Genomic DNA, 22,651 nt, shown 5'->3' with positions numbered 1-22,651 from the left:
TTCACCATTGGTCCATCTTTTAAAAGGCTGGAGACCTGGAGACTTCTATATGGACTTCTTCCATATAGACCCTTTTAGTCATTGAAGGCATCTGGCAAGGCGCTACTGATGGTGCCATGTTCTCTTGAGGTATGCCGTGGAATCATTTGGAGCTGGGTGTTTAGTGTATTAACCACTACTGAGGCTGATAAGATTTCTTCGAACATGTTGAAAACTCACCTATTCTAGAAAGCGCCCCTTGTATAGTTGTTGATTTTATATTCTATGTTAATTATAATGATAGTAATGTTTTATTATTGCACACTGCTGCATGGTTTAGTGGTTTGAGTGTTAGACTACAACTCTGGAGATCAGGGTTTGATTCCCCAGTTAAGCATAAAAACCCACTGCATGACCTTGGGCCTTTGATGGCAGTGACAAACCCCATCTGTAGGAACTTGTCAAGAAAACCCTATGACAGGTTCATCTTAGGGTCTCCATAAGTAAAAAATTACTTGGAGGTACACAACAATTGTACATTGTTGAAATCTTCAAATACAGGTGTTCATTTAATTGATATCCTATGGTCCCTAGCAATATCTGCCAGATGCCATACTATTTATTTATCAAATCTTCATCTTTGAGGGTGAATCTATTGATAAAGTGGAAGATCTGACTAATACCCTCTGCTGCCGTGGAACATCTGACACAGTCTCTTCACCCCCCCCCCCCCCACTATTGGAACTCTTGGCACAAGAAATGTAAGAGGGGTACTAGGAGTGGACTGTAGGGCATTACTGGGAGAGGCAGTGGAACCACAGGGTTTTTAACATTCCTGGCTCCTGTACATAGTGTCGACTCAGCTTTTGTTCTATGCATGCCCCAGAGCTCGTATATCAGCTGCCCCCCATTGGTTTAAATTGGAGTTGATTCATAAACAAAAATAAAAATAACCCTAAGTAGAGAAAAAGCAGAAATGCTATTCTCTCTCTCTTTGGCTTATGCCAGCACTGGAGTTCTCCAGCATAGACAAGTAGAATTAAATTTGATGCAACGAGTGAGAATATGCTTTAAGGACCATTCTGAAGGACCACCTCCTCCTTTACGAACCTATATGTACACTGAGATCTTCATGTGTGGGTCTGGTGGCAACTGAAGAGGGTATCGGTTGTGTGATAGCCATTTTTGGAAGTCTCTCTCCAGGAAGGCTTGCTTCACACCTCTGTTTATGTCTTGTTGGTGCAAATGCTCCCCGCCCCTCAGACATTTTAAAATATTGGCGGGTTACACACCACCATTTAGTACGTATTCTATACGTACCAGGGTTAGGAAGGGGCGGTGCTTCCGCACCCCCCTAACCCTAGTACGTATAGAATACGTACAAGATGGCGGCGCCCTGTTCATATGGGCGCCGCCATCTTTACGTATCGGACGCTATGACGTCGCGAGTCCGCCCCAGGCGCCTCGCGACGTCATAGAGGCGCTGCAAAAAGAAGCTCCAAAATGGAGCTTCTTTTTTGCTCCGCGCGGGAACCGCGCGGTGTGGCTGCTGCAGCTCCCTCACGGAGCAAATGGCGCCCGTGGGAGACCGCCGCAAAGCGGCGGTCTATAACCCACCATTATTTGAATTTTACCTAGCTGTTGTAATACTGTTTTCTTAAACATGTTTTTATTGGTATATTATAATGTTTTTAACAGTTCTGCTGTCCTTACTGGGCTGGATTTAACATTTCATTTTGCTGGCAGGAACTTCTCATTATTGGGGTTCTATAGAGAATTCTATAGAGAATGTTCCCATGGGTGGGTGGTGTCATCCCACTACTCAGCACTAATCACTCCAGAGGGCTACCCAGAACTTAAAAGCATATTGCAGAGAAGGGAGTATACTTCTCCTTCATTCTGTTCCTGGAAGTAATTCCGTGGGTCAGACACATTCTACAAACAGAAATTGCTCTTCTGTCTCTAAGAGGTTTATACTGATTCCAGCACCATCCTGGGAACAGAAATATTGAAGACAGTATACTTTTTTAAAATAAATTAATTAGGATGACCTGACATTCAAGAATTCAAGTTTGAAAATGTTGACCTCGTAAAATTTCTGACAGACTATGATCTTTGTATTAATGAGAATGATTTAAGAAGATGGTTCACAATTGAGATAGCATTTTAAATGCCTGCATTTGTTATATCAGGAAATACATTTACCAAAAAAAAACAAAAACAAAAAAAACCTTGCTGGGATCATTTGTCTCCTGCATTGACAGTCCTTCCTTTCCCTTTTAGGACTATGTGTGTATGTTAAATGCTGTTCATTGGATCAAAAACCTAGTTTAAGACCATTTATTAAATTTAAGTTAAAAACTGCACTGTCTCCATTTTTAATGCAGCAGTTAAATGCTGCCACCTGAGAGGAAGTTGATACATTTTCTAAGTACTTCAGTAAAAAGCCTCCAGCAGCATTGGGGTAGGAACTTTTAGCTTTGTGTGTATCACGTTAGAATCCTGGTTTTCAGTCTTCATAATGATCTGTGTAACCTTTTATGTAGCTGTTTCTGTTAAAAGGTTAGCAGCATTTATCTAAAGAGAAAAGAGTGGAACAGTTATGGCATCATCAAATGGAGTGGAAATAAGATTAACATTCAAGGATTCTCTCTTACTTTAAAGAACTTTCCTGAGGTTGATAGAATGGGCGTTTCTCTTACCACACCCAGACTGCATGAAGAGTGGTGTACAGAATATTTTTGTTTCAGTTGATTAGAATGTAAGATGAATTGGAGAAGAGACTCCAATCGACTTCAGAATGAGTTCCTTGGTAAAAAATACTCATTAACTCTTAAGTCACTTTCACAAAAAAGCATAACGTTTAAATGACAAATGCCTTCATAAAAAATAAATCTTTATATCATAATATCTGTTAGAAGTTTATTTATGTTTTTGTGAAGTAGCTAGATGCATTTTGCTACTCATTACAAATAAATTCCTGTGCATGAGAAATATATCTTATGTTTTTGCCTTTATCCTTGTGGGAATAACTTTGTTTCGTTCATTTTACAGTGTTTCATACATCTAGATTTAATATTGTTTTCTTAATTTAAAAAAATCTTTAGTAGACCAACAAAATAAATCATTTAGAGTTTATGAAATTGTCAAATTCCTCTATGAAACTAAGGCCCTGAGCAGATGGGCCAGGAAACCATGGGCTGTTAACCCAGGTTAGTCCCTGGGCTGGTGCAAGGATGGGCATGTGTTTACCTGCTACTGGCACATGCTCCTTCTGCACTTTTGCTCATACTGAGAAGCTGCCCATTGCTGAATCTGATACAGAAATAAAGTGCCTGGTTACACCCATGTGACCAGGTGAACTGTTTCCACATCAGATGCAGCAACAGGAGGCTTCCCACTAGGAAAGATGGTGCAGAAAGGTACATAGTGTGTAGGGGCCCTTTGCACCAGAATTTTTAGGAAATTGCAACAGACCAAGGGTAACGCTGACCTGCGGTAAGCACTGCTTACCCCAGGATCAGGCCATATCCACCAGATCAGCATCCAGTCTGCCAGGGTCTGGCCTGATCCTGGCCCTGGGGTTTTGGCTTACATCATCCTAATAGGACATCATGAGGCCAGGGGGGAAATGAGCTTTTGGCCCATACAAACGGCCTCCAAATCCATATCATTCTGATTCTGAAACTGAATCAGCTAATAACATTTTGCATGGAAAGAATATGGAATTCTTGGCACTTGTTTGGATATAGAACTAAAATTCAAAACTCAGGAGCAAGTGGCTACATCAGGTGGGAGAAGTACAGATTATACAGACTGTACTTTCAGTTGAAAATATGCTGGTGTGACCAGCTGCTGTGTCCCAGTGGACAATTGGCCTGTGCCATAGTTAGCCACCCCTGTGCTAGCTAGGTCATCTTGTCTGCTTGCAGAGAAATTGCATGTCAGTCAGCAACTTTTTAATTTATTCAGACCTTTAAAGTTAAGTTTTGGGTCTCCCAGTAAGGTGTATTTTGATTGTATTTTTAGATTTTGATAGTAATATTAGAATCAGAAAAATACTGCTTTGGGAAAGCATTTAAGGCTTCCTGGTTATTTAACCATTGTTGCCATACTAATGGAAAGCTCAACTACATGATTATAATATATGAAGTTGGCAACTGCCTGTATGTAATCAAGTAAGAGTTTAATGCACTGCCCATCCAGTATGCAATGATTAAAAAATAAGGAATGGTTGGAGAATAATTTCTTATACTTCCTCATGTTCTTTTGCTACTTCAGGTCAACATTTTCTATCATGCTTTTGCCATGGAATTTTATTTGGACTAAAGGCAGCTGGAAGTTATTGTGCATGACACTACAAAACTATTCTAAGTAAATCGTCGAGTGAAAGGATAGTATTAGCCCATCAGGAGATGAGCAGTCTGCAAAGCTGGCAAGGTAGTGACTAACAGGGAAACATAACATTATCTTAGGGCCTTTCCAAATGACTTCTTTTTAGTATAGTAATTGCATAGTTGTGATTTGTTGTGCAGGATCCTGACATCTTTCTTCAAAATTGTGCTTTTCCAGTGGTTTCTCATTTTCCCAGTGATCCAGAGTGCAGCATTTTGTAGCTAAGAGAGTGCTGTTTTCCTTATAACTTGTGAGTAATCTGAAGATTGAAAATTGACGGGGTGTCACTAAGATGCATGCAACCTTACAACCTGCCCTTGAATTCTGAAACTGGCTTTTTTCTACTGAGCTGTGCCAAACCAGAATTAAGAATTCGAAATCTAATAATTTATCTAGTTGATCCATTTTCAGTTATTGGATAAAATCTGAGCTATTATTAATAACAAATTTGAGGTCCCATCAGAAATAGTTTACTAATTATCGAGTCATTTTTAGGTTTGTTCATTTTAAGGCTTTGACTTCCAGTATCTACTGCTAAAATACAGAACCGCTCCATTCATTTATAAAAGCAAGCATTAATTCCATAACTTACCAGGGGATTGTGACAAGGCTAGCATCAGCAAAGCAGGAAGAAAATGTGTTTTATATTGTGTGAAATAGACCCCTCATGGGCATACAAGTGTTTGGTCTCTTTAGAAGTTTCCCATTTGGTTCAGGGCTTGTTGGGGAAGAGTTGGTGATAGGTGAAAACATGCATTTATCTCTTGATTATGGCACTTTTTCTCCAATTTATAATGACTGTTACACAGAGAAATAACAACAACAACAACAACAACAACAATAATGGTTAATCAAGTGTTACGGTATTCCAACAAATTCTTCCCAGATGTTCTAATCTTATATTTTCTAATACAGCTATGTAGACATAAAGCAAATCCCTTAGATTTTTTAAAATTAATTCTTCTCTTGAAACTGCCATTATCCTATATTTGGAGACATCTGAGTCATTCTAGTGTTCCATATGTTATAAGTTATATGGTCATGTTAAATTCTCAAAATTAAACTTTTTAATAGAACTATGCAGTTTCTATTTACAGTAAATTGCTTTAAAATAATATTTGTAACATTTGCCAGGCCAACATATGATTATTTAATCTAATGTCATCACTACAGTGGGCCCTTGGGATCTGCTGGGGTTTGGTTCCAGCCTTGCTTCCTAGATACCAAAATCCATGGATGTTTAAGTCGCGTTATATACAGTGACATAATAATAGAGTGTTATGTATATATAATGACAAAACAAAGGTTTGTTTTTTCAGATTTTTTTTTAAAAATTAAGCCATGGATGATTGAATCCATGGATATGGAGGGTTGACTATACGTGTGGTGCTTTTTAGAGTGAAATAGAAACTTATGATCCAGAATTTTGATGCAAAGCAGGTAAAGAGTATAGAGTTGTTTTAGGAAATAGAAAAACTTCAGATAGCTGGGGATGGTTATGTCACAGGAAGGGACATGACAGCATATAAGAGTAGAAAAATAAGGGAGATAAGGCAATGGAGGATTTTATGAATATGTACTGGATCCAGGTGTGGTCAGAGTGAAACTAATTAGGTGGCATACTTATATTTATGTATGTGCAGCACATGTATGTATATACAGATATCTGTTGTGAATCTTAAATGTTAAGGATGTAGCTCTGCATCAGTGTGGCAGATCATGTCAGGAAGATATTCCAGTACGTTTGCAGAGGATAGACTGCCACGTAGAATTACTAAATTGAATGGATTCTATATTACTACATATACTGATAATGTATTACTGCTGATTTCAGTTAAAGAAAGAATTTGTTTTACTTGCACTAAAATTGGTATAATCAATAAATCAGAACTTCAAAAAGTTACCTTTTTACTACAACTTAAGTCCCCCAGCCAATAGAATCACTGGCCATGCTAATTAGTGAATGGTGGAGGCCATAGTCCAAAAAAGTAACTTTTTCAAACGATGAACATATCCTTCCTACTAATTTTGATACGTGTGTGTGTGTGCGAGAGAGAGAGAGAGAGAGAGAGAAAGAAAGAGACAGAGAGAATTGTGGCTCTTAATATGGAGCTCTATTGATATGTTGCTTATTTGTATAAGCTCAGCTGTGGGTTAAATTGTAGCTTACTCTTTTCTGTTATTCAAGATGGTATTGTTTTAAGGATTTTATTTATTTATTTACAGTTTACGAGTAAACCTAGATATGGGTAAAGCAGCCTATGGATGGATGATTATGAAGGATGACAATATACCTGGAACAGCTGTCCGAACTAGTACCATACCTGAAGAACTGGGGCGTCTGGTGTATCTACTAACAGATAAAACAGGTATATCATAGACATTTGTTTAATGCATGAATATAAAAGCAGTATTTTTTGCTAAGGTTTTGTTGTTGTTGTTGTTATTGTTATCAGATTGGTAGCTGTTGTAAAATTTGTGTCCATTAATCTAAAGAAATGAATTTGAACTATAGCATTCCCTTATCTTGGTATGAATGAAGAAGGACAGCACATGGGGCTATACACGCGCAGCCCTGGATTTAGATAGTGATTTTTAATTTCTGTAGCACTTTATTTTGAATATAAATAGTTTACAATAAATATTAATCTGCATTATTAGGTACATGCTTACTGTTTCCATTTTACAAATGAAGGACAGGACTTGCCCTGAATAGAAACCAAGATCTCCTAGTCTGCTGGTCATTGCTATTGTGTATTTAAATATACTGTATATGAATAAAAATGGAATAAATAAGCAGTAAGTTGTGTCCAAAAGATATAAACCAGGAAAGTGGAGCTTCTGGTTCCCAAGTCTATTCTAGCCTGCAGAGGGTCCTGGGAAGCTCCACTTGCCCAGAGCCTAACTTTCTGGAGTGGGAGCTCTGCCCTGTGCACCATTCATGAAGTGGGAGGGTGTATTACACATAGGAGATCTTGCTGTTCTCTGTTTTCAGAGATAGCAGGGTAGATCCTGTCACGTGACATGCCAATTGAGACACCATGCAGTGTATGAAAGGATTTGGATAGTATTTTGCCCTTTCAATCTTTGGCTGAGTCTTTTTGCTCAAGCAAAGAGAAGTAGGGAACTGCGTAAAAAACTTCTAAATGGATGTTGGGAAAGGGAGGGGCCTGATTATGTCAGGGGAAATCTGACCCTTGGAACCAGAAGAGTTCCCTGACCTTAGCATAAGTTGTATCAAGACATTAGTATCTTCACAGTTGTTTAAGAGATTCTTAGCTAGCGCAAAAATGGTGTGTCACTTTATTACTGAAGTCTGGATGTTTGACATAATAAATTGGTGTGATCTCTTTGGACCACCCAAGTTAATGGGATTGTCCCACTTAACCACATGCCAAAGTAGGCTTCCTCATATTGAAAATGAAGAGAGAATAAAGAACATACCTTGCAAAAATCTTACACCATGGCTCTAGTTTCTCTTGAAATGATTAAGTATTATTTGTAGAGTCTAAGGAGCATTACATTACTAACATAATTGCAAGGTAGTCCTTTGTATGATTGTAAATTGGGTTTGTGCTTCATCAATAAGCTTTTTGACAAGAAGCGTCCATCACAGTGGCTCTCTCATTTGCCACAGCAGAATAGAAAATGAAGTATCCCAATAATTGCATTATAGTTTCCTTATTGTGGGACAAGAAAGCAATGTGGTATAATTAGGTTTGATTGGAGTGCATGTTTCCGGTAAGATCTGAAATTAATGATGTTGCTATAGTGACACATCTGCGGCCACCAGTGCGTGAAACATAAAGTAATTCATTCGACAAGAGAAGACATCTGTTAACTGCAAAGATGCAGAGCATATTGACACTGACCAGAAATACTAGACGTTATGTGATAAATGAACAAATGATGCTGAAACAGGAGGACAGATAATTTGTACTTAATCTGCTGGGAGAACTTTAATCTTCTCACTGGTTGCATTTGACAATACCATTGTTTAAAGAACAATGCTGCAGAGAACTCATAAATTTTAAAACTTAACTCAGGGTGCAGCCTATTAAAGCAATACATTAATTCCTTTGTTAGGGAGTTTTTATCTTCATGTAGAACAAAGCCATTACTAAAAACACCCACTAAAACAACAGGTTCTTTAGACTCACATTTTAATTATAGCATCCATTACCCAAAATGCCAGGTTGTTTGGACTTGAATCACATATAAGTTTGACAGAAAGGCGTCATCCATTTTTTTTTTGGGGGGGGGCTGTTTCCAGTATTTTCCAAGGGCAGCATAGTATGACATTTTAATCTCTGCAGGACACAAGAACATCAAATAGGGAAAAAAACAGAAATATATTCTGTAATATTTCTTGAATGTTTTTGACATCAAGTGTAATGTTACAGCTCCCTTGCCCATCCTGACAGCAACCACAGTATTCAATTATAACAAGTAAAAACCATCTTCCAAGCACAGTTATTTACTAATGCATACGCTCGCATTTGAGTGCTGTAATTAACATTTTAGCGGCTGTGTGGACCAAATGAGATACTTAGCACATGTAATAGTTGAACAGATGCATAGAGTAATGGAATTCATAATCTTCTGGGGAAGCCCTGTATTAGGAACTAATGTGTTAACACTGGAGATTTGTTTTTAAAATTTATTCAGAGTTTACATATGTTTTAGAGTGTTGTCAAGAACTGTATAAGAAAATCTAGTATACCATTTTAAGGGATAAATGTAGACTAGAGACTTCCTATTTTGGATTTCTGCAGTGAGGACTCTTCCATTGAAGAGATTCCAGCTACTTCCACTTCTCTACATTTGGGGAGGCTAAATATCCAGTCCTTCTATAGCTAACAGAGACTAATAGAAGAAGAACTTTATCATATCCAGTCCCTCCCTAGCTAATAAAAGTGTATGAATTAGACTGGACATTAGCCTGTTCCCTTCTTTAGTTTACTTTGAAGCAGGCAATTAAAACAAAAGTTGTGTATGATCTTTGGGGCCATTTGTGAACTAAAAGGTGATTCAAAAATAATTTAAATCAACCCTAGAAAGAATTCAGACACTGGGAATCCCCATATGTAGTTCACTTTCAAAGGAAGAGAAATTATTGGCATAATATCCCAAGCTGCAATAAGACCTTTCTTTTCTGTATTAGTCATTTTATCAATCATAGGGTATCACATCCCCCCCCCCCGCCCTTTTTGGCAAAAGCATTCAGGTACTTTTTTTTTCAGATTGAAGCAAACCATCTAGCATCTAGCATTGGCCTTCCTCTCTTTCTGCTTCCATTTACCTTTCCTAGCATTACTGTCCTTTCTAATGAGTCATGTTTTCTCCTAATGTAGTCAAAGTACGAGAGCTTCAGTTTCATCATATTTGCTTCCAGAGACAGGTCAGATTTGATCTGTTCTAGGACCCATTTATTTGTCTTTTTGGCTGCCCACAATGTCCTCAGCACTCTTCTCCAGCACCACATCTCAAATGTTTTTTTCTGTTGGCCTTCCTCGCTGTCCTGCACTGGCATCCATACATGGTGATGGGGAATACAGTGGTTTGGACAGTTCTAAATTTAGTGCTCAGTTGTATATCTTTACATTTTAGAATAGCTGCCCTTCCCATTCGTAATGTTCTTCTTATTTGTTGACTGTAATCAAGAACAATGTTTGATCAGAGGTATGGAAAGTTTTAACTATTTCAATTTCCACTGGGTTGAATTTATGTAGATCCTCTGTGATCTTTCTTCTACCATTCTTCTACCTCAGCATTTTACCACATAATTCCACCCTCCCCATGTTAAATGTGTAGAAACAGCCTCATTTATCTATAAAAAACATTTAATTCTGGACATCCTCCAAGGAGCTCATAACAGGATATATGAAATTATCTTACCCTTCCAGTGGTCTTGTGAAGTAGATTGACGTAGTATTGAACATAGTTGACCATATGCCCACACATGGGGTTAAAATGTTTGTATCTGTGTTAATTTTTGTGTGAGATCAGAGCTTTGTACAAGGTGGATAGATTGTGTTTGACCATCCCCTTGCCACTTATTTTGATGAAAAATGTTGGCTCAGTGTCTTCTTCATCTATACAGATTCCTCAGTAAATAGGCATTACAAATGTCCCTCCCAGATTTATTTTCATTGGATAAACTTCTTTCCAGCTTGTTAAAAAACCTGTTAGCATTTATTGTGTCCTAATGCAACATCATAAAACACTTTGGTATTTTGAAGACTGGCAGATAAACAGTCACAACAGAAGAAACCAAGGAGCATGTAGAAGTGGTGAGTCTTTCGGGGGGGAGGGATTATAGAACCATCTTAGTGTTATTGATTCAGCTGTGACAAATCTTGTCATTTGCTCAGAGGACTGAGAAGGAATTGTTTAATGTTCAAATTAAGTTTTAAGCTCAGATCATTAATAGCAAAAGAGAAGAAGAACTAGAGGTACAAGCCAGTTTCCCAACTATATACATGAATTGCATTGTTGTTGTGTGCCTTCAAGTTGTTTCTGACTTATGCCAACCCTAAGGGTATCTTGTCATGGGGTTTTCTTGGGAAGATTTGTTCAGAGAAGGCTTGCCCTTCCCCTGAGGGTGAGTGAGAGTGACTTGCCCAAGATCACCAGTGGGTTTCCATTACCAAGCAGGATTTTGACCCTGGTCTCCAGAGTCATAGTACAGTGCTCAGAACACTACACCACACTGATAAACTATATACCTGAGTACAAACAGCTTCAGTTGTTCATTTCAGGCAACTGAATCAATCACCACTACCATGATTTTATCTCCTCCCTTCCAGTCCCTTTTCTTGTGTCTCCTGTCTTTGAGACTAAGCATGAGAGTACACATTGTTTAACTACTGGGGATTTTTTTAGTCACATTTGTTGATGAGTGCATTGAAAATTAATATGTAATGGTAAATTGAGAATTAGTGTTAAAAAGAGGATATTTATAAAATAGTTACTGATTCTTCCACACATTCCACTTCAAAATTAACTGTTTTAGTTGTGGATCCTATATGGTTGTAGCTATTGGTTTTGGAATATATCACCCTAGTTAATCAACAGATTATCCATTACAAAGGTAGTGTTTCTTTGCAAACCTTTAAAAAACTCTGCCCATGATGATTTTTATTTAGTTTAGTCGGTTTTTAATATGTAGTTTTTAATCTTACACTGTTTAATCTTGTTTTAAGGGGGGGGGGGATATTATGTTTACATGGGTGTATTTTAACCTGTTGTACGGCACTTTGATTGCCTGGCAAAAATAAAAAAAATATTTTATTTATTATTATTAAAATTACTTATACAAGCAGTGCTCTCCTGTTTTCTTGTGGCAATGGCCTGGTACAGACGGGACTATTGGACGCCTTCATCACATGCTAGGGGTTGGCCGAGGGTGCTCCGCCCACACATGCCTCAACCCTAGCACGTGACGAGGGCGTAACAATGGCGGCGCCCTGTACAGATGGGCGCTGCTATTGTTAAGTGCAGGTCGCCTAGCATCCGCATGTCATGGCGCCATTATGATGTTGCGAGTGTGCCATTGGTGCCCTGTGGTGTCATAATCGCGCCGCAAGAAGAACACGCTTTTTGTGGGTTCTTTTTGCTCTGCAAGGAAGTCCCGTGGTTTGGAGGCTGCGGATTCCCCGCGGAGCAAAACTAGGCACCGGCAGACCATCCTTTTTGGGCGGTCTGTACCGGGCCTTTATTAGAAGTTTGGTATTAGCCCAAATGTTTGATGCGGTGGCTTAGTGCTTAAGACGCCAGTTCTGCTGATTGGAAGGTTGGCAGTTTGAGGCCTGAGTGCTGCATGTTGGGGTGAGTTCCTACCACTAGTCCCAGCTTCTGCTAACCTATCAGTTCAAAAGCATGCAAATTCAAGTAGAATCTAGTTCAAAAGCATGCAAATGCAAGTAGATAGATAGGTGCCACTTCTCAGTGGGAAAGTAACAGTGTTCAGTGCAGTCATGCTGGCCACATGACCACTAAAGCAGTCCTGGGACAACGCTGGCTCTTCGTCTTAGAAAAGGAGATGAGCACCACCCCCTACAGTCTATTACAACTAGACATTCATGCCAAGGGACTACCTTTACATTTTTTTTCCTATGGGCTCATAGAAGGTGTAGAACTCATGTGTCCTAGACAGAGGAGAAGAAAAAAAACTCCAGGGAAGAGCTACATTTCATTTTTCCACTTGTGGTAGCAAATTGTCTTGCCTCTGAACAAATTATTTTCCTAAGATAGCACACTGTACTAAGAATGGTATCTTGCAAGTCTTTCATCTATATGCAGGCATAGACCAGGATCCAAAGAAAAAAAAATTGCTTATCTTCAGCATAGAGAGATATGCTGTCCATCCTTTCCTACTACAACAGTATAAGTTGCTTCTAATTGCGAGTTATTTGTGCAGCAGTCCAGAAGGAAATTGATAGAGGCAGAACATGCTATGTTCTTTGGAGCATGCACAATGGGATGATTTTCTTCCTATAACACTTTGAATCATTGTGGAATATTGTGCCCAGTTCTGGGCACCACAATTCAAAAAAGATGTTGAGAAACTGGAGCATGTCCAAAGGAGGCAATTAAAATGGTGAAGGGTCTGAAAACCATGCCCTATGAGGAACGGTTTAGGGAGCTGGGGATGTTTAGCCTGGAGAAGAGAAGGTTAAGAGGTGATATGAAAGCCCAGCACTGCCTGAAGCAGCCATAATATGGCATAACTTGGTGATTCAGTAAGAAGTGATGAAGAGGTTTTGTGGTTCTACCTTACCAAGAAGGGGAAACATTTTTATGCCCTCTGAAGTTCATCTGATCTCTAATTATAAATAAAGTGACTAATATGGTTGCTTTTCAGATATGTATTATGATACCAGGCTGTGGCTGATGGCTGTTAGAGTCCAGTGACTTTGAAGGGCCAAAGATTCCCCCTTCTCACTGTATATATGATGGACGCTGTCCATCTCTCTGCCAGTTTCCATTTAAATCATATTAGGAATACCTGTTTGATCTTTGAAATACATTGGCTTTACAGGTTATCAGAGTTGAACCATTTCCATGATAGCCTGAAAAAATAAGCTGCATGTGTAACAGAAATTTCAGGAAACTTAAAAATCTAGGACTGACAGAGCAAAAGAATTGGCAAGAGGACCTAGTAATTGAAAATCCATACGTTTATTTCCAATTATCGACAGAGGAAAACATTGAACTCAGTGGAATTCAAGTTCCAAAAAGCTGAGACCTCGAACAAGACAAAATGGCTCTTTTTATATTATTCAAGACAAAGAAGCTTCTTCAATACACCTGATTGGCCAATTACAATTTAAACATACAGAATTCTTACAATCAGAACAGAAATACATGCATACATTAAAACTGCATCATCACTCCTTACCCCCTCCTTTAGCCTTCCTTCTAACCTTGCTTCTGAATGTCAACTATGTATCCTTATCTCAGTAGTTTATGTTATGTCTTTTTTACTGGTGCCAGCTTCCATCCAGGTCAAGATGCACTCATTATTCCTTTGCTCTAGTTTTTTCTAAACTCCAAGCCTTTATTTCAAAAACCATCTCTCTGGCTGACAAAGGTGACTCCATCTTTCTATAGCTTTTTATTTCAACAAGGAATTTCCACCACACATGAAAATATTTTTTCAAGGAAATAGCCATGTTAGTCTTTTACAGCCTACAAAGGAGGAAGGGAGGAGGGGCGGGAAGAAATGTGGTAGCACCTTTAAGACTTACTGGTTTTTAATCTAGCATGAGCTTTCATGGATATAAATTCTCTTCTTCAGATGCATTGTTAACACATTTATTGTTTTTCTTCCCATCCTTCCTCTTTATCAAATTATTTGTAAATATTGAAACTAGTACTTTTAAGAAGGTTTGTAAAGAGCCTACATAGGCCTATACCCCTTTATTTTAGTGGGGGCTGTGCACACAACTAATTACAGGATCTCCACATGGAATGAGTAATGTCTTGTTTAAAGGAGCTGTAGAAACCCTACTTATGGGATGAACTTGAAAAATATTCTCTCTCCCTCCCACCCCCAGTACATCTGTGTATTTCTTGTTGTGTACCATCAAGGGTTAAAAAAAATTAGAAGGGGTTTGCCTTTGTGTTCCCCAGAGGCTGAAAAGCGTGACTTGCCCAGGGTCACCCAGTGGGTTTCCATGGCCGGGTAGGGATTCAAATCCTGATCTCCAAAGTCAAAGTCCAACTCTTAAACCATTACATCATGCTGGCTCTGTGTATACTGTGTATATAAGTGTACCAATGTGTGAAAAGGTTGATTTTCTAAAAATATACAATAGATTGATTTGTTCGTATAATTGTATGACTGAGAGTGAGTCATGAATATTTAAAAAAAACCAAGAGAACATGAAGTTGACTGTGTAATCTGTAATTGAGAAGAAAGTATTCAGCTAGAATGAACTTACCTCAAGAGCACAAGTAGAGGTGTCCCTTTTTGGGTACGAAAGCTGGATGTTAACTGTCTAAACAATATCTAATCTCTGAACAGTAATTATAGTGTATTCACTGTTGTAGCTTTCTTTCTATGACTTGCTGTGTTTAACTGACATACTGATAGAGGGCACAAGATCAAAAATAAGTCTCCATTCTACAGAAAGGGATATTTTCTGTTCTCTGAAAGGGTCTTTAGCTGTATATTATATTAGCAATGTTCAACTGCATATATAGTAAAACAGGTTTCAGGATTCTCTTGTTATCTCATAGCTTTCAGTAACAATATGTTGACACACTTAAAAATAGAAAGGATAGAAATGAAGGCAATTAATAATCCATCCTGCATAATTGTTAAATGACAAAATAACTTCAATCCTTCCATGATTCAGAGAATGGGATCATTCACCCTGTACTGAAATTTAAATAACATGGTATACAAACTTCCTTGACTGAATTAGCAGATGAACCTGTCCACTGATGATTTTCAGTCCTGTGTCTTCTCATCACACCCTGCAATGTCTACCCTTCAATTAAAGCTTTCTTGGAATCAAGAATGTCACTGTTGACAGTGGTGAACATAATGTCACTCTTTGAATGACAACCTGTAGTTTCTTACAGATCGGAAGTGATCTCTAAAAGCATGCTATTTATGTTGATTCTGAAATTCAAGGCTTTGTACTGGTTACAGGCTATATTTGTTGAAATAGGCAGATAATTTCCAGTGACCCATTTGAAACAGCATGGAATCTGCTTTTTTCCTGAACCAATCTACATTGGTTGGAAAGAAATATTTTATATTTTGCATTTCTTCTTATCAAAATCTCTTTGAGGGGCAATTCTTGATTAATGTTGACAGGACAGGTTTAGATATCTAAGAGTTCTGGGTGGTCTCAGGAACCATAATCAAGCTTACATGTATTGATTTGGATTTTAATGTTGTTGTGGGGAGCATCAGCTCAACCACAGAAAAGGTGGAAACAATTTTTTGCCAACCCCCCTCCATTCTCTCATCCCTTGGGAAACTGATCCAGAGGGATGGAAGAGGGTGTTTCAGAGGGAAGAAGAAATTACTGAAAATCACTTTGCTACCACCTCAGATCTTCCACTAGACACTTTGGTTGGATCAGAATATATTCTGTTAATGGAAGAAATCTTCCATACATGGAGGAGAACTCACATCCAACTCACTGAAGTAAAATATGTTAGGAAAGCAATGGAGTGGCTTGACCATGTGACTTATTGCAAATAGTCATAATACTCTATAAAATATCAGGGCCACCTTTATAAAAGTAAGGTGGAGTATGAATTTTTAAAATAATGTTAAAACAGTTGTACATATCTTTCTGTGGTAGAGATTATCTATGAAATACCAAAAGTGTGAGACCTGTAATGAAAATGTCACAAATATATCAAAAAATTTAGCCTTTAGACTGTATTGGTCTTTAGAAGTTTGATGCTGTGCTGACAGCTGACAAATATTGCTGAACAGTTAGTACCAGTATCTTAAAGTGTGTGTGTGTGTTGTGTGTTGTGTATATGCCTGTGTGTCTGTCTGTACTGCAAAACTGTGAAGAATCCATATGTAAGCAAGTAAGCTAGATTTTCAACATAGTTAGCTATGTGAAGTTGAAGGCTTTCATGGCCAGCATCCATAGTTTTTTGTGGGTTTTTCGGGCTATGTGGCCATGTTCTAGAAGAGTTTATTCCTGACGTTTTGCCAGCATCTGTGGCTGGCATCTTCAGAGTATGTTGGCATAGAAGAGAGCTGGAGATATATATATATAGAGAGAGAGAGTGAGTGACCCTGGGTAAGGAGGAAATTCCATGTTAATCTGTGTATTATTCTGTTGTTGATGGCAGCCCCTGTGTTCCTTGATTTGGTGGTACCTATGTAGACTTGTCCACAGCTGCATGGTATATAGTAAACTCCTGCGGCTGTGAAAGGGTCTCTCTTGTCCTTCACTGAGCACAGCATTTGCTGGATTTTCTTGGTTGGTTTGTAAACCATTTGAATATTGTGTTTCTTCGCCAGTTTCTCTATTCCCTAATGTATTTTTACCATACATCAAAGACATCACAAACAAATCTACAGTGCTATATAAATAAAGCATAATAATAATAATAATAATAATAATAATAATAATATAGGGACCACCAAACGCAATGTACAAATATGAATCAAAGAGCACGAGATACACTGCAGACTGAGTCAGCCGGAAAAATCAGCAGTAGCAGAACATGTTATAAAGCATTAAGGGCATAAAATACTGTTTGATAACACTGAAATCCTGGACCATGCCAACAACTATCAGGTCAGAATGCACAGGGAAGCCATTGAAATCCATAAACATCTGGATAATTTCAACCGGAAAGAAGAAACCCTTAAACGAACCAAGTTTGGCTAGCAGTCCTGAAGAATAGCAAAATGAGGACTCAGTAAATGCAAATGAGAAATCACCCAGGGACAGAGGCTTTCCCAGCAAATAATGATAATCAATTAGCAGACACTAATCCTCCTTTGCATATCCTCCCACCCTGAGGCCCTGCCATCAACAACAGAACAATACACAGATTAACATGGAATTTCCTCCCTACTCCGGGTCACTCGCTATATACCGTATTTTCCGGTGTATAAGACGACTGGGCGTATAAGACGACCCCCAACTTTTCCAGTTAAAATACAGAGTTTGGGATATACTCACTGTATAAGACTACCCCACTTCCAATGCACACCAAATAAAAATTAAAAAAACCATCAGATTTGATTTCGATATGGTAATTTTAATTCAAATGGCGTGCAGGTACTTAGCAGGAAACCTTGTTGTATACAAAGCCTGCTTGGATTGGTCAGCTCTCCCTGCCTGCCCAGCCTTTCCTGTCTCCAAGACTATCAGAGTGGTAGCTGCTTTCATACGATAGTCATATATGGTGGGGATGTGGCCGCAACTGTTTTTGAGCTCCCCCCACCATATGCGGCGACTGCAGATTCTCCAGTCCGGCTCAGAAGTTTCAGCACCTGCCCTATAAGATGACACCCGGCGTATAAGACGACCCCCAACTTTTGAGAAGATTTTCCTGGGTTAAAAAGTAGTCTTATACGCCAGAAAATACAGTATATATGTCCAGCTCTCTTCTATGCCAACATTCTCTGAAGATGCCAGCTACAAATGCTGACGAAATGTCAGGAATAAACTCTTCTAGAACATGGCCACATAGCCTGAAAAACCCACAAAAAACTATAGCTAGCTGTGTTTCACAGCTAAATCAAACTTTACGATCAACACATTCAGATGAGATCATAGGATAACTAAACTGTCTGTAGCTACTAGTTGTAGAACTGTATATTAACCACCTTATCAGAGGTGCTGTGCCTCTCAACTGAACCCTCCTGATCATGTTCTCCAACAACTAGTATGTTGAAGAACATGATCAGGAGGGTTCAGTTGAACTCCTGTCCTGCATGTTGGGTTCCCATGGACATTGAATTGGGCAGTGTGGGAACAAAGTGCTGGACTATATAAACCTTTGTTGTGATCAAGCAGAACTTTTCTTATCAAGAAAATAGTATAGATAGATATAGGCTATAAGTCTATATTAACCCAATTTTATTGGTTCTTGCATCCAAAGATACTCCATTATTCTTGGGTTTGTTAGAGAAGCATAGTTCAGTTTCTAATGCCATTAAAGTTCTTTGCTACGCAATCTTTTATCCAGCTCACCCGGAGAATACTGGAGTTTGACAACTATTCTTAACTTTTATCTAATTTGACTCTAGTTTTCTAGTTTTGTTTATTCAGATATTTATATAGTGAGTTTGTCTTACTGAGACTTACAGTGCAGAAAAATGGAAGGATTGATAGGACTGTAAATAGTGCTCTTCAAGAAAGTGGACAGTAATATTTGATGTGTATATTTACTGTTTTTGGTACAGGTACACTGACCCAGAATGAGATGATATTTAAGCGTCTCCACCTTGGCACTGTGTCATATGGAATAGACACAATGGATGAGATTCAAAATCATATTATTAATTCCTACTCCCAGGTATTTAGTGCTTCTTGGTTAATTTCTTAATATTAGTATAATTCTTTCAGTAAAGCTCAATATAGGGAAAAAATAAGTGTACTTTGAAAGAATCAGAATTTCTAATACTACATAGAATAACATAATGTAGCGTATTTCAAAGGTATGTGAAATTTCCTGTGCAGAGGAATTGGTTTAATAACAGTTTTATAAAATGATGAACTATAAAACAATTGTATTTACATTAAATGTTATTAGACATTATGGCAGTCTGACAGCAGCCACTGCAAGGACATTTTGCCAGTCTTCACTACTGAGATGGATAGAGAATGTGCCTCTTGAAATAACAGCAGTAGTGGCAACTGGAGCACTCTTACCTTACTGCAGCTTATTTCTGTCAGTCATCGGATAACCATACTAGAACACAATTAGTATTGCCCTTGGAGCTTATAGTAAGATTTGTTATTGAGGAGACATGAAGGTTTTCAGCAAGCCATGCATTTTCCCTTTTACTTACCCTGAGCCACTGCTGTTTACCTGGGATTCGGTCACAAGTTAAACAGCAGAATCTCAAATGGCTTCATGTATTCATTACTCTCAAGTTTCTGCTGCTGCCCACCAGTGTCTGCAAGTAGAGAACTGGGCAGAAGAGATATTGCCATGAGAGTGTGATGGCTGATGGTTGGACTCTAGTCTAGATACATCTTTTTGATCATGTTGTGCTCATTTTGTTTGACTCTGCCCACTCCTTCTTATGCCTTCTCTTTTTCATTAGCAGAAGTTGTGTGGAATCACTCCAGTGTCTCAAGCTAAGACGTAGTATCTTGTGTTACAAACAAGTCTGACGTTGATTGATTGATTGATTGACTATGTGCATTCAAAAGATCCATTCTTCTATGTCATTTATAGTTCTAAAATGTTCAGGATTTCAGTTTAGTGTTATATGACATCTTGACGTAACGTCTGACCTAAAATTATATTTGTCATACAAATCATATATATGAGTGAGGGGTTTGGATGTGTACCAGATACATATCACACATATAGCTAGAGAAATTGAATAAGAACAACAATTCTTGTTTGATTTTTAAATTACTGGTTGAGTTGTTGTTGTTGTTGTTGTTGTATGCCTTAAAGTCATTTCTCACTTATGGCTACCCTAAGGCAAACGGATCACAAAGTTTTCTTGGCAGCATTTCTTCAGAGGGGGTTTGCCCTTGCCTTCACTTTGTTCTCAGATTATTGTACTGAAATTATTTCAGATAAATTATTTTGGCAACCCCTACAACCACCATGTATCAATATAATTATTCCCATAATATAGTAGTGCAAACAGCTGTTTTAGGGATTTGCTTAAAGTACCCTGTGAGTTAACTTTTAAACAAAGATTTAAAGTGAGGTCTCCCAAGTCATAGTTGAACATGCTTTTATTACTGCACTGTAGCAGCTGGGTAACAATTTTAATGAAATCTGTCATACGCTAAACAATAACTGGTATCATCTCCCACCTTTGTTATCGGCTACTTCACCAGATTTTGACCTGTTGGTAAAATAATATATCCTAAACAAGTTTGTGTACATGAGAATAGGGTAATACTTGGTATTATAAATTATTGTGTTGCTGGATGTGTCTGTCCTTACTTAATGTATAGCAGAATGTGCAAATTCTACAAACCAGCTGGAAGATTTAATTTTGTATGCTCAGTTTCATGTTTGTGGAGTCATATTCTATCTATTGCAGGCAAATATAAATATTCCTACCTCACATAGGTCATGGTGGCAGTTTAATAGAAATGGAAATTTATTGTGTAGTTGGCAGCCTAGTGTTTGTAGTTACTCTTAAGTACAGAGCCCCATTTCATTGATTTGATATACTCCCGTTCTCTTTCACAAAGCCCAGACTTTGAAATGATGAAAAAAAGGATTGAGTGAAGAAATTTAGCATGTTTTAATTCAGAAGCAAAATATATAAATAAAATTAAAATCAGGGCTAGTTCTTTTGCTTGGGAAAATTCTTTCATTTGAACTTCTTTTTCTTTCCAGCTCTAAATATCAGAATAACTAAGTAACTTGTACCATATTTTCTGAGAAAGAATGGCATTCCAGGGGAAAATAAGTAGCTATTAAATAGTTACTTCCAAAAATATGTACTGAGTATTCTTTTATTTAAGCAGTGATAAAGCAGCACTTTATACAGTGGTTCTTATGTGGCATTGATTTTCCCCCCTTGTTTGTGTTCAGTTTTATTATTAAGATGACAATAGCAGAGTATGTCCACTCTAATGCAACACACAAATCTATTATAACCTGATTATATTTCCCCACTGGAAGCATTCTGTGATAGAGGGCATAATCTTTAATGGAATTTGTGTGAAATTAAATTATACAAGCATCAATAAACATAACATAATTCAGAAGGAGTAAATCAGCTTAATTTATTTGTGGCTATAATGGTATCAGTGTTTCCAGAATGCAAATACAAAGAATTAAAGCAGTAGCTGAAAAAACAGTGCCAGATGATCAGAAAGTTAAACCTTTTATTAGACTACACTGTAATTTGATGGGCAGAATATTCACGGTTCAGTGGATCGGTACATGGAGTCAAAAAGAAATGCATGCTTGCCAAACAGGGTTCAAGTGTGTTACTCTGAACAAAAGAAAAGTTAGTTTTATGATGTTGGTGAGCTGAGGAAAATTGTCTTACAAAACCAGCCTAAGATAGCTCTTTCCAAGAAGTAGAGTCATTAATGTGCACCATCCTGCCTTTTAACAGACACATTTGCAATGTAACTCTTATGAGAGCAGTTACTCCCTACTTGGACTGATACTGTTTACTTGTGAGACAATAAAATCAGTCAGCCACTACTATCTGTTCTCAAGGTGTAATTCATTGAAGATCAGGGAGTGCTTTTCATTGATTTTAATCGAGGAGCACTCTCCTGTATCTAAGGCAGTGGTGGAGAACCTTTTAGAGACCGAGTGCCCAAACTGCAACCCAAACCCCACTTATTTATTGCAAAGTGCCACGTTTCTCTGGATTTCTAATGACAAACTCTAGTGAAGTCTGTGTTAGGATGATGGTGCATGTGCCCACAGAGAGGGCTCTGAGTGCCACCTCTGGCACACGTGCCACAGGTTCGCCATCACTGATCTAAGGGATGCTTCCCATGTTTCTTTCCTTATGTATGCTTTCCTTATGTATTCATCGGAGCCCTAGTGGCTCAGTGGTTAAGTGCTGGTAATGCAGCCACAGTGTTGTAAGTTTGATCCTAGAGGAAAGAAGCTCCAAGGTCAACTCAGCCTTCCGTCCTTTCGTAGGTTGCTAAAATGAGTACTTCACTTGTTGGGGGTAATTGGCTTACACATTGTAAACCACTTAGGGAGTGCTAGTTCACTGATAAGCAGTATAGAAATGTACTTGCTATTGCGGTTGCTGTGCTCTTAAAGCACATATTCAAAGCAAAATAAAGCTTATGTATTGTACATGGGTTGTTGTTTTTTAACCATAACATTTGAAAGCATTTGCACTCAGGTCCCAATAGCAGTCTTCCCATGAGCAACTGCTCAGCCATTGTGTGAACAAACTATTGGACTGATACTATGGTTCTTATGAAGACAGTGTGTCTCAATTACCTTTGCCTTCCTGCTAGTTCCTAACACCACTTTGAACAATATGTCAGAAAAAGTGAAATATTTCTTCCACCACCACTACCACCCAGTAGAATTATAAACCTAAAAGAAATAATGACACATAGAACAGTACCAGCAGTGGCTTGAT

At 38.2% G+C, this 22,651-nt stretch overlaps 1 protein-coding gene across 3 annotated transcripts in view; it reads left to right on the top strand.

The window, feature by feature from the left end:
* Positions 1-22,651, top strand: part of LOC149317126 (putative phospholipid-transporting ATPase IIB) — a 176,518-nt gene that overhangs the window by 122,105 nt on the left and 31,762 nt on the right. For all 3 annotated transcript variants that reach the window (XM_089516905.1, XM_089516903.1, XM_089516906.1), the window contains 2 exons: positions 6,601-6,743; positions 18,782-18,894. In XM_089516905.1, coding sequence (XP_089373031.1) covers positions 6,601-6,743; positions 18,782-18,894 — 256 coding nt within the window. The remainder of the gene's footprint in view (positions 1-6,600; positions 6,744-18,781; positions 18,895-22,651) is intronic.

The sequence above is a fragment of the Sceloporus occidentalis genome, unplaced genomic scaffold (genome assembly GCF_023333645.1).
Source record: "Sceloporus occidentalis isolate IW3139 unplaced genomic scaffold, rSceOcc1.0.p SCAF_3, whole genome shotgun sequence".
In the NCBI taxonomy this organism is placed as follows: domain Eukaryota; kingdom Metazoa; phylum Chordata; class Lepidosauria; order Squamata; family Phrynosomatidae; genus Sceloporus; species Sceloporus occidentalis.
This window is presented reverse-complemented; position numbering and strand designations above follow the sequence as displayed.